The sequence below is a fragment of the Chiloscyllium plagiosum genome, unplaced genomic scaffold (assembly GCF_037043375.1).
Source record: "Chiloscyllium plagiosum isolate Xiang-an unplaced genomic scaffold, Cpla_swu_hap1 HiC_scaffold_6, whole genome shotgun sequence".
Taxonomy (NCBI): domain Eukaryota; kingdom Metazoa; phylum Chordata; class Chondrichthyes; order Orectolobiformes; family Hemiscylliidae; genus Chiloscyllium; species Chiloscyllium plagiosum.
In genome coordinates, this window is record NW_028270144.1 from 132,402,132 (window position 1) to 132,414,192 (window position 12,061).

The following is a 12,061-nucleotide window of genomic DNA, read 5'->3' on the forward strand; positions in this document are numbered from 1 at the left end:
ATTATGTTTGATTCTTAAAGATCAGAGAGCTCTGGAGCCTGCGAAACAGAATAGCTCCGACTGGCCCTGGAAACGTTCCTACCTTCTGTACAATGTCACGGTGTCCATGGCTGGCAGCAAGGTGAAGTGGTGTATCATCACCTCGATTCATCACGTTGATCCGAGCTCCGCGCATTATCAACATGTCGACAACATTGGATCGTCCCTCACGGCAGGCCCAGTGGAGAGGACTGAAGCCATGGTCATCTCTGCAAAACAGTAACATCACCAGTCAGACAGTAGCCAATGTAGTGACAGTGCCACGTGGTGGAGTAAAAGACACACCATTAGTTATTGAGCATGTCAGGATCACACTCAAGATTGGTTCAGTAACTGATTGTCAGCTGGCACCAGATAAATGATCTACCAATAGCTGCAGGATTTGGTTGAGAATTCTCCTGGGTCAGTTGTATCAAACAGGGATTTTTTAAAAAAACGTTTATGGGATGAGAGTGCTACTGGCTAGACCAGCATTTACTGCCTGTCCATTGTTACCCAGAGAGTAGTTACAAGTCATCCACACTGTCTGGAGTCACATAGGAACAGCAGTCAGCCATTGAGCCTCTTGAGCTGTTCAGCCATTCAATGAGATCATGGTTGATTTATGGCCTAACTCCATTTCCGTGCCTTTGACCCAAATCCCTTTGCTAAACAAAAAATTATCCATCTTAGATTTAAAATTAACAACTAATCTCACATCAACTGCTATTTGTTTATGGAAGAGAGTTCCAAATCTCTACCACTCTTTCGGTGATGAAGTGCTTCCTAACATCTCTCCTGAATGATCTGGCCCTAATTTTTAGTTTATGCCTCCAAGTTCTAGAACCTCTCCTCATAATGTAACCCCTGAAGTCCAGGTGTCATTCTTGTAAACTTACGCTGTAATCCCTCCAAGGTCAATATATCCTTCTGAAAGTATGGTGCCCAGATCTGCTCTCAGTACTCCAAGTAGCTCCAACCACATTTTTGCATAACTGCAGCATACCAAGTGCATCCTTATATTCCAGTCCTCTAGATATCAATGCCAGCATTTCACTAGCTTTCTTGATTGTTTTCTGCACCGCTTCATGGTACTTTAAAGATCCATGCATCCGAACTCCCAATTCTCTTTGGACATCCACCACACTTATCTTCATACCCCAAGAAATTACATCCACCACACGTACCTTCACACCCCGAGAAATTACATCCACTGCATTTATCTTCATACCCCAAGATTTTACATCCACCGCACTTAACTTCATACTTTGAGAAATTTCACCCACTGCATTTAACTTCATACCCCTAGAAATTACATCCACTGCATTTACCTTCACACCTGAGAAATTATATCCACTGCATTTACCTTCACACCTGAGAAATTACATCCACCGCATTTACCTTCACACCTGAGAAATTACATCCACTGCATTTACCACAGTCATTGAGAACATTCCCATTCCGGTCTTCAATGGATCAGTAGTGCTCCTGACCACCCGCTTTTCCTTTACGTAACTATAAAATATCTTCTTAGTGATTTTGATGGCCCTTGCAAGTTTCCTTTCATAATCCCTTTTAGTAGATGTTATAAGCTACTTGGACATGTAGGCCAGATTAGGTAAGGATGGCAGATTTCCTTCCGTAAAGGACATCACAAAACCAGATGGGTTTTATACAATAACTGACAATGGTTACGTGATCCCTATTAGACTAACTACTTATTCCAGATTTATATTGATCTCAAATTTCACTATCTGACCTGGTGAGATTTAAACCTATGCCGGAGCCAGTAACATGGATATGCCACTATCTCCGATTGAAAACTTGATGTTCTTACACATCTGTATCTCAATTCCCTCAGGGAAATAGCAACAGAGTGTAAGCAAAAAAAAAAGTGCAAATATTTTCTGGCGAGAGAGACAGAACATGAATGTGTACCATGCATGTTTCAACTCAGTAAGATAGGTGACAGCCATTCACTCATTCATTGCTTAGGCTTTTGTCTTTTATCTGCCATTGGGGCAGTCGAGAGAAGGTTCAATCAGCTGACCCTGGGTATGGAGGGACTGGCTTATAAGGAGAGGTTGAGTAGATGGGACCTGCAGTCCTTAGAATTTAAAAGAATGAAAGGGGACCTTATTGAAACATACAACATTCTTGGGAATTTGACAAGGTAGATGCAGGAAAGTTGCTTCTCCTTATGGGAGAGTCTAGGACTAGAGGCCATAACACATTTAAGAGAGATTTGAGGAGGAACCTTTTCTCTTGGAGGGTAGTGAATTTGTAGAACTCTTCATCACAGAAGGCCATGTGGGGGAATGAGAGGTTACAGGAAAAGACAGTAAAGTGGGAGTTGAGGATTTACAGATCAGCCATGATCTCATGGAATGGTAGAGTGGACTCCATAAGACCATAAGACATAGGAGCGGAAGTAAGGCCATTCGGCCCATCGAGTCCACTCCGCCATTCAATCGTGGCTGATGGGCATTTCAACTCCACTTACCCGCATTCTCCCCGTAGCCCTTAATTCCTTGTGACATCAAGAATTTATCAATTTCTGCCTTGAAGACATTTAGCGTCCCAGCCTCCAGGGCACTCTGCGGCAATGAATTCCACAGGCCCACCACTGTGGAATTCTTCCATGCAAAGGTGATTCACCAGGATTCGCCGCTCTGAAGGAGGGTCACAGAACACGAAATGTTAATTCTGCTTTCTCTCCACACATGCTGCCAGATCGGAGTTTTTCCAGCAATTTCTGAGATTTTGAAGGAATTGTACATAATGCTAGCAAAGCCACAGCTAGAGTACTGTGTGCAGTTCTAGTTACCACACTACAGGAAGGACTGACTGTTCGGAGGAGATTCCTCATGATGTTGTCTGGACTGAAGCAATCAAGAGACCAGAGAAGGCTGATGGAGTGGGCAGGGTCTGATGAGGTGTACAGTGTTTTGAGGCACATTGGATAGATAGCTAGAAACTTATCCCAATTGGAGACGGGTCAATAATGAGGGCCCATACATTCAGAGTAAAGGGTAGAAGATTTCAAAGGAATTTAAGGAAAACTTTTTTTCACCCCAGAGGGTGGCTACCTAGAACTCGCTGCCTGCAACAACGGTAGAAGTTGGAAGCCTCACAATACTTAAGCATTTAGACGATCACTTGAAACACATTGCATGCAAGGTTTTGGGCCAAGAGCTAGAGTAGATGATTGTCGAGAGTGGGGTGCTGGAAAAGCACAGAAGGTCAGGCAGCATCCGTGGAGCTTACACCTGAAATGTCGATTGTCCTGCTCCTCGGATGCACCACACTGTCGACTCTGATCTCTTGCAGAGAGAGCGAGAGAGAAAGAGAGAGAGCAAGAGCACGTGAGACAGACAGCACGTGAGAGAGAAAGCACGTGAAAGAGCGCAACAAGTTTTGCCCAATGGAGGTGCTTTTTGCTCAGCTGAAACTGATCTAACTGTGCAAAAATCTGTCTGAGCTCTGGGAGGCGCTCAGTGAATGCCTGAAGCACATAGTTCTGTGGAAAGACCACGCTGGCAGCATGACTCAGTGTTTGGCAGCTTGCCAGCACTGCAGGCATCAGCAGCTGTAGTCAAGGATCTCTGAGAGACAAGAAAGCATAGATTGTAGGAGCCAGAATTGTGAAATTGAGCATACAACACGAGTGAAACCCATAGACTTCAGATACATTAAACTCAATCACCATACACCCGAGTACTGGAACAGGGCAGACCAGTAAGTAGTTTTTAATGTCAATATATCTGGCTCACCATTTCCAGTCTGACACACTCGACTGCAGCACTTTGACCCAACAGTAACATCCCACCTCTGCCCTGCCCTGCATGGCATTCCATTGTTCACAGATCTTATTTTCAATGTTTTATCAAGATGGATAGGTTCTGTGACTGTTTGGTTTGGATGCATGGACAATTAATGTTGGAATGGGAACCATGCTTTTCATAAATATGTTACTGGGATGTGGGTGTCAATGGCTGAGCTGCCATTTACTACCCATCCCTAATTACCTCTGAGAAGGTGAGCTGCCTTCACGAACCAGTCCATGAGCTGTTTTTTGACCCACAATGCCCTTAGGGAGGGAATTCCAGAATTTTGACCCAGTGACACTGAAGGAATGGCGATACATTTCCCAAGTCAGGATGGCGAATGGCTTTTTAAAAAAATACCATTGTGGGACATGGGCATCACTGGCTGGGCCAGCACTTATTGCCCATCCCTAGTTGCCCCTTGAGAAGGTGGGGGTGAGCTGCCTCCTTGAACCGCTGCAGTTCACCTGCTGTGGGCTGACCCACAATGCCCTTAGGGAGGGAATTCCAGGATTCTGACCCAGCGACACTGAAGGAAAGACATTATATTTCCAAGTCAGAATAGTGGGTGGTTTGGAGGAGAACTTGTAGGGGGTGGTGTTCCCATATATTTGCTGTACTTGTCTTTCTAGATGGAAGTGGTCATGGATTTGGAAGGTGCTGATGAGCACCTTCATCATGGCACACATTGTTGTCACTGTGTATTGGTGGTGAAAGGTCTGAATACTAAAGGTGGTGGATGTGGTGTGAAACAATTGGGCTGCTTTGTCCTGGATAATGACAAGCTTCTTGATTGTTGTTGAAGCTGCACCCATCCAGGCAACAGTGGAATGTCCCGAAACATGACTAAAAGCAAAATAAATCATTTTGAAAGCCTCCATGCTGCTAGTGTAGCCAGTGTTTATAGGGCAAGTCCAGATCAGTTTCTGCTCAATGGTAACATCCAGGGTGTTGATAGTTGGGGATTCAGTGATGTTAATACAACTGAATATCAAAGAGATGCTTAGATTCTCCCTTGTTGGAGATACTCATTGTCTGGCATTTGTGCAACTGAAATATGGCTCATCATTTATCAGCCCAAGACATTGCCCAGTTTTGCTGCATTTGGGCTCTGATTGTTTCAGTATCAAGGAGGCATAAATGGTGAACATTATGCAATCATCAGTAAACATCCCCACCTCTACCTAATGAAGAGGAGGTGGTCATTCATGAATGGGCCTCCGTTAATCCCCTGAAGAACTCCTGTAAGGATATCCTGGGACTGAGGTGATTGATCTCTCACAACCACAAACATTCTTTATTGTACTAGTTATGACTCCAACCAGACCTGCTGAGTCTTTCCAGCAATTTGTTTTTGTTGGATTAGGCTAACTGACCAATAGACACCTGTCATTTTTTCGTTCTTCCTTTTGAAATACAGGTGTTACAAAGGCAGTTTCCAATCCTCTGGAAACTTTCCAGATTGTAAGGATTCCTCGATGATCCATATTTCCTTTAATATACTTAAACACATTCTATCAGATCTACAAGACCTAACAACCTTGAGCCTCATGGGTTTCCCAAACATTTGCTGACATTTCCTGGTTTCCCCATTATTATTTCTCTAGCTTCATATTCTAAGGGGCCTCTCTATTCCTCTTTATACATTTAAAGAAGCTTGCTGTCCATCTTGATATTCCTCACAGGTTTTCTGTCGAAGTTTATTTTCACCCTCTTTTTTCAGTTGTCTTTTGTTAGTTTTTAAAAGTTTCCCAATCTTCTGGCTTACCACTCATCTTTGCCACATTGTATTTTTTTTCAACTTGTTGCTATCTTTGACTTGCCTCATTAACCATGGTTGGCTTATCTCTTTCCTAAAATCCTCCTTCCTCACTGGGATATATCTTTGCTGTGACCCATGTACTATTTCCTACAATATCTACTATTTTTCCTCAACTGTCTTTGTTGTTAAACTCTTTTCCCAATCCACTCCAGCAAGGTCCACCCTCAATCCTTCGTATTTATCCTTATTTAAACTTAACACTATTGATTCCAACCCAATTTCCCCTTGCTCAAACAGAAGGCTAAATTTGACTCTATTATAGTCTATTACCAAGGTAATATTTTAATCTTGCATCATTTACTAAACCTGCCTCATAACACATAGATCCAAACTAGCCTGATTCCCAGTAAGCATCCACAACACACAGTGTATTCAGCAAAGTTTCACCAAACAATGAACTTTTTCTGGATTAGTGGTGCTGGAAGAGCACAGCAGTTCAGGCAGCATCCAAGGTGCAGCGAAATCAACGTTTCGGGCAAAAGCCCTTCATCAGGAATAATGAACTTTTTCTCATGGCTTCCTCTTTCAATCTGACAATCCCAATCTACATAAAGTCACCCATGATTAATGTACTGCTTTTTTTAAAATAAGTCCTCATTATCTCTCAAAGTATTCTCTGTCCTACCAAATAACTGACAGGTGGCCTATTATTCCCCCTATTATTGTTTCCTTTCCCTTATTTTACCCCGACCTACATGGATTTTACATTCTCCTGATCTAAGAATGCTTCTTGCTATCATGCCATCACCAATAATTCTATTCTTCCACACTTCTCTTCTTACCTGCCCTTTTCAAAACTCTCAGTCCTGAATATTTAATTTCCAACTTTCATTTTGTAACCAGGTCTCTGCAATGGGTATAGAATCACACCCATTTACAAATACTCGTGCTTTTAATTTGTTCTTTTTATATATTTGAGTGAAAGGCCATTAATCTTCCCTTTATTCTGTTATTTCCCCCATTTCCTGTTGTTTCCCAATGCTTGTGTACTCTATTCTAGACAGATGGGCAGAAGAGCTGAAGCTGCCTTGTTAGTTAGAAATTAAATTAAATCAACAACAAAAAGTGATTTTGGGTCAGAAGGTGTAGAAGGTGTATGGGTAGAGTTGAGGAATTGCAAAGGAAAAAGTACCCTGCTGAGACTTGTACACAGGCCTCTGAGCAGTAGTTAGGATGTGGGGAAGAAAATAAATCAGAAGAAAAAAAAAAGTGATGTAAGAAAGACAATTACAATAATCATGGGGACTTCAACATGCAGGTGGACTGGGAAAATCAGGTTTAGTAGATCCCAAGAAAAGGAATTTGTGAAATATCTATTAGGTTTCTTTTGTAACAGCTTGTGGTAGAGCCAACTAGAGAACAGGCAATCCTGGATTTGGTGATGTGCAATAAGGCAGATTTGAGTAGGGAGCTGACGGAACCCGTGGAGGCACTGACCATAGAATTCACTGTGCAGATTGAGAGGGAAAACATTGGATCAGATGTACTGGTATTACAGTCGAATACACGTAACTGCAAAGACACGAGGGAGGAGCTGGCCAGAGCTGACTGGAAGGAGAGCCGAGCAGGAAAAATAGTGGAGCAGCAATGGCAGGAGTTTCTGGGGGTAATTCAGGAGGCCCAGCAGAAATTCATTCAAGGAAGAAGAAAAAACTAAAAGGAGGATGAGGCAACCGTGGCTGACAAGTCAGGGACACCATGAACACAAAAGAAAAAGCGTACAATGTGATGAAGATTAATGGGAAGCGAAAGTAAAGTATCAGGAAATGTTTAAAACTAGAGTAAATCTAAAGAAGCAATTAAAAGGGGAAGAAGATGAAATATGAGGGGAAGGTAACTAGTAATATGCAACAAGGTTGCAAGAGGTTTTTTTTAGATATCTAGAAGGTAAAAGAGAGGCAAGATTGGACATTGTACTGCTGGAAAAGAAGGCTGGAGCAGTAGTAATGGGGAACAAAAAAAATGGAGGAACTGAAATAAGTACTTTGCATCAGTTTTCACAGTGGAAGACACCAGAAACATACCAGAACTTCAACAGAGTCGGGGGCAAAGGTGAGCATTGTGGTCATTACTAAGGGACAGGTGCTGGAGAAGCTTAAGGGTCTGACGGTGGTAAATCATTGAGACCGGACAGACTATGCTCCAGGCCTCTGAAGGAGATAGCCGAGGAGAGAGTGGAAGCACTGGTGGTGATTTTCAGGAATCAATTGAGTTAGAGAGGTTTGAAGAGACTGGTAAATGGCTCATGTAACACCTCTTTTTAAGAAGGAAGGGTGACAGAAGGAGAGACTTACATGTCAGCTTGGTAGAACCTTGGTTGTTGGTAAGGTTTTAGAGACTATTATTAAGGAAGAGATTGTTGAATACTTGGAATTCCATGGTAAAATATGGCTGAGTCAGGACAGTTTCATCAACGGGAGGTCATGCCAGGCAAATCTGTTAGATTTCTTTGAGCAAGTTAGACAATGAAGAATCATTAGATGTGATCTATTTGGATTTTCAGAAGGCCTTTGACAAGGTTTTGCACAGAAAGAAGCTAAATAAGAGCTCATGGTGTTAGGGGCAAGGTACTGGCCTGGATAGAGGATTAGCTGACTGCCAGAAGGCAGAAAGTGGGGATAAATAGGATTTTTTTCAGGATGGCAGCTGGTGACGAGTGGAGTTCCACAAGGGTCAGTGTTGAGACCACAACCATTCACTTTATACATTAACAATTTGGATGAAGGACTGACACTATTGTTGCTAAGTTTGCAGATGACACAAAGACAGCGGGAGACTGCAGAAGGACTTGGAGAATGGGCAAAGAATGGAGATGGATACAATGTGGAAAGGTGTGAGGTTTTGCACTTCGGTAGGAAGAGGCATAGACTATTTTCTAAACTGGGAACGGCTTCAGAAATCAAATCTGAAGACTTGGGAATGCTAGTTCAGGATTCTCTTAAGATCAACATACAGCTTCAGTTGGCAATTAAGAAAGCAAATACAAAGCTAACACTCATTTCAACAGCAGGGATGTACTCTGAGGCTGTATAAGGCTCTGGTCAGACTGCATTTGGACAACTGTGAGCAGTTTGGGCCCTGTATCTAAGGAAGATGTGCTGGCTTTGGACGGGGTTCAGAGTAAGTTTACAAGAGTGATCAGAGGGATAAAGTAATTGTCATATGAATAGCAGTTGAGGACTCTGAGTCTGTGTTCGACAGAGTTTAGAAGCATGAGGAGGCATCTGATTGATATTTACAGGCCTGGGTAGACTGGATGTAGAGATGTTTCCACTAGTAGGAAGTAAGGACATGGCCTCAGAGTAAAGGATTGCCTCTGTAGAACTGAAATGAGGAATTTCTTCCGCAAAGGGTGGCGAATCCATGGAAAACATTGGCACAGAGGGCTGTGGGGGCCAAGTCGTTGAGTGCATTTAAGAGAGAGATAGTCAGGTTCTTGATTAGTAAGGGAATCAAGGGCTTCAGGGAGAAGGTAGGAGAATAGAGTTGAGAAACATCTCAGCCAAGATTGAATGGGGAAGCAGATTCAATGGGCCAAATGGCCTAATTCCATTCCTGTTCTATTGTGTTATGGATCCCCAGGCACAGTCAATATTAGGTAAGGTGAGAGACACAGATAAAGAGGTATGATTAAAGTAGTGTTATAAGGAAGTGAGAGAGAAAGAGATTCAAAGAAGGAATTTCCAAGTCAAGGACATTGGCAACAACTAAAACTGGAATGCTTTGGAGTCCTGATTCAGAGGAATGCAGATCCGTCCAAGGGTTGTAGATCTGAAGGTGGTGAAAGGGATGATGACCTAGAGCAATCTGAACACAATGACCAGAGCCAATGAAGGTCAGTGAGCCCAAGGCAATAGGTGAATGTGATTTGCTGCAGGTTTGGATAGGAGGTGGAGATTTGGATGAGTTGACATTTATAGTGTTTTGCTAGCTGCAACTTATTGATATCATATCCTCTTTACTCACCCAAATATAGCCATCCTCATTATCTGCATCCATTTCTACCTAATAGTTAGACACAAACCCAAATCTCCCTACACACTGCTACTATTACAACTGTATTCCGATGAAAACATTCCAGGGAAGTGCCAGGATAATTTCTCAGCTGTTGACAATGTTTAATACCAAGGATGTCTTTGGCTAGCATTCATAAGAGTTCGGCAAAATATCTTATTCCTACCCTATAAAGATCACACGTGGTCAGGTCCACTCACTCTGCTACCAACTTTGGGAAAGGAATTTCACAGCAATCTGTCTCCAGGAACACTGCCAAAGAAGGAAATCTCTCGCACTGCTCTACAAATACATTACGGAGAAAGTGTGAGAGAGGCAAATAGAAAGGAGGAGGGATTAGGCGGGACCTAGCGCACAAAAACCGAGCATTCAGCCCAACTAATCATGTCAATTTACAAGCTTCACTCAAGATGCCTTTTTAAAAATCTTTTCTGATCCAAGTTAACCATTGGAACCATCGGCCCACTTCGCTTTCAAACATATTTCTGGATAAAGTCTTCTTTGATAACAGTTCCTTGCAGAACTGAAATTCAATGTTGCTAGAAAGAGGGCCATGTTTTCCAAGTTTTTTATCTCTCACTTGTCAGGATAAATACAAAGAAGTCAAATTTCAAGCAATCCCAACAATTTGTGTGACAGGAACAATGGAAGCTTACTAGTTAGCAACTCCAAATGTGCAATACAGGAATCATCAATCCAGGGAGCCGACAAGGAAGAAAAGATTCAATAGGTGGGAGGACAATGTGTCAGGCTCAGGAAGAAGAGTACAAGCAAGGGGAATGGGACACATGCAAGCAGGACAGGGTGGGGACAGTAGGGGAGCCCATTCTAAGTGATTCAGAGATGAGAGATACGGTGATGGGGGCGGTTTGGCTCTGATATAATGGTGACGGGGGTGTTGTTTTGTGATACAGTGATGGTCATCTTCAGGTTTGAAATTACAATAACATCACACCTTCAGTAAGTGTATACACACAAGTTATTTGACAGTTTGGTGAGATGCAACTACATTAGAACATAGAACAGTACAGCACAGGAACAAACCCTTTGGCCCACCATGTCTGTGCTGATCATGATGCCATTCTAAGCCAATTCCATCTGCACGCACATGGTCCATATCCCTGTATTCCCTGCCCATTCATGTATCTGTCCAAATGCCTCTTAAACTTTGCTATTGTATCTGCTTTTGCCACCTCCGTTGGCAACGCATTCCAGGCACCAGCACCCATTTGTAAGAAGCTTTTCCCGCACATCTCCTTGAAACTTTTCCCCTTTCAGTTTAAACTGATGGTCCCTAGTATTGGATGTTTACAGCTTTGGAAAAGTACTTTCCGCCTTATCCATGCCTCTCAAAATTTCATATACTTCGATTCGGTCACGCCTCAGCCTTTGAAGCTCGAGCAAAAACAATCCAAGTTTATCCAATCTCTCCCTAATGCTAATACACTCCAATCCGGGTGACATCCTGCACTCTCACCAAAGAATCTACAGCCTTCCTATAGTGCGGTAACCAGGACAACACGCAATACTCCAAATGTGGCTTAAAGTCTTATACAGTTGCAACATGCCAACGTTTACACTCAATGATGAAGATAAGCAAACCACACACCTCCTTTACCATCTTGTGCATTTGTGTTACCACTTTCAGACTGGTATGGACTGCCATTCCAAGATCCCTCTGTATATCAATGCTGCTAAGTGTCTTGCTATTTACTATATTCTTTTCTCTTGCATTTGACCTCCCAATATGCATCACCTCACACTTGTCTGGATTAAGCTCTATCTGCCATTATGTGAGGTTATTCACTTTGAAAGCAAAAACGAGGCAGCAGATTACTACCTGAATGACTGTAAATTGGGAGAGGGGAGTGTGCAGCAGGACGTGGGTGTCCTTGTGCACCAATCGCGAAAGGTAAGCATGGAGGTTCAGCAGGCGGTACAGAAGGCAAATGGTATGTTGGCCTTTATGGCGAGTACAGGAGCAGGGATGTGTTATTGCAGTTATACAGGACCCTGATGAGACAACACCGAGAATACTGTGTGTAGTTTTGGTCTTTTCTGAGGACGATGCTCTCGCTCTTGAGGGAATGCAATGAACATTTCCCAGGCTGATTCTGGGGGTGGTGGGACTGACATGGGAGGAGGGATAGACTAGGTTAGGATTGTTTTCGCTGGAGCTCAGACAAGTGAGAGGGGATCTCATAGAGACTTATAAAATTCTAAGAAGACGACAGGGTAGATGCAGGGAGGATGTTCCCGATGGTGTGTGTCTCCAGAACCTGGGCCCACAGTCTGAGAATTTGGAGTGGACCATTTAGGACAAAGATAAGGAGACATTCCTTCACCCAAACACAATGTATTCAAAGGGGTGCTGAATATA

General features: G+C 42.9%; 1 protein-coding gene across 2 annotated transcripts in view; it reads right to left on the bottom strand.

Annotated features, from left to right (window-relative positions):
• The window catches only part of ilk (integrin-linked kinase), a 77,214-nt gene that overhangs the window by 34,382 nt on the left and 30,771 nt on the right, over positions 1-12,061 (bottom strand). For both annotated transcript variants that reach the window (XM_087988519.1, XM_087988518.1), the window contains exon 3: positions 83-248. In XM_087988519.1, the coding sequence (XP_087844645.1) occupies positions 83-248 (166 nt within the window). The remainder of the gene's footprint in view (positions 1-82; positions 249-12,061) is intronic.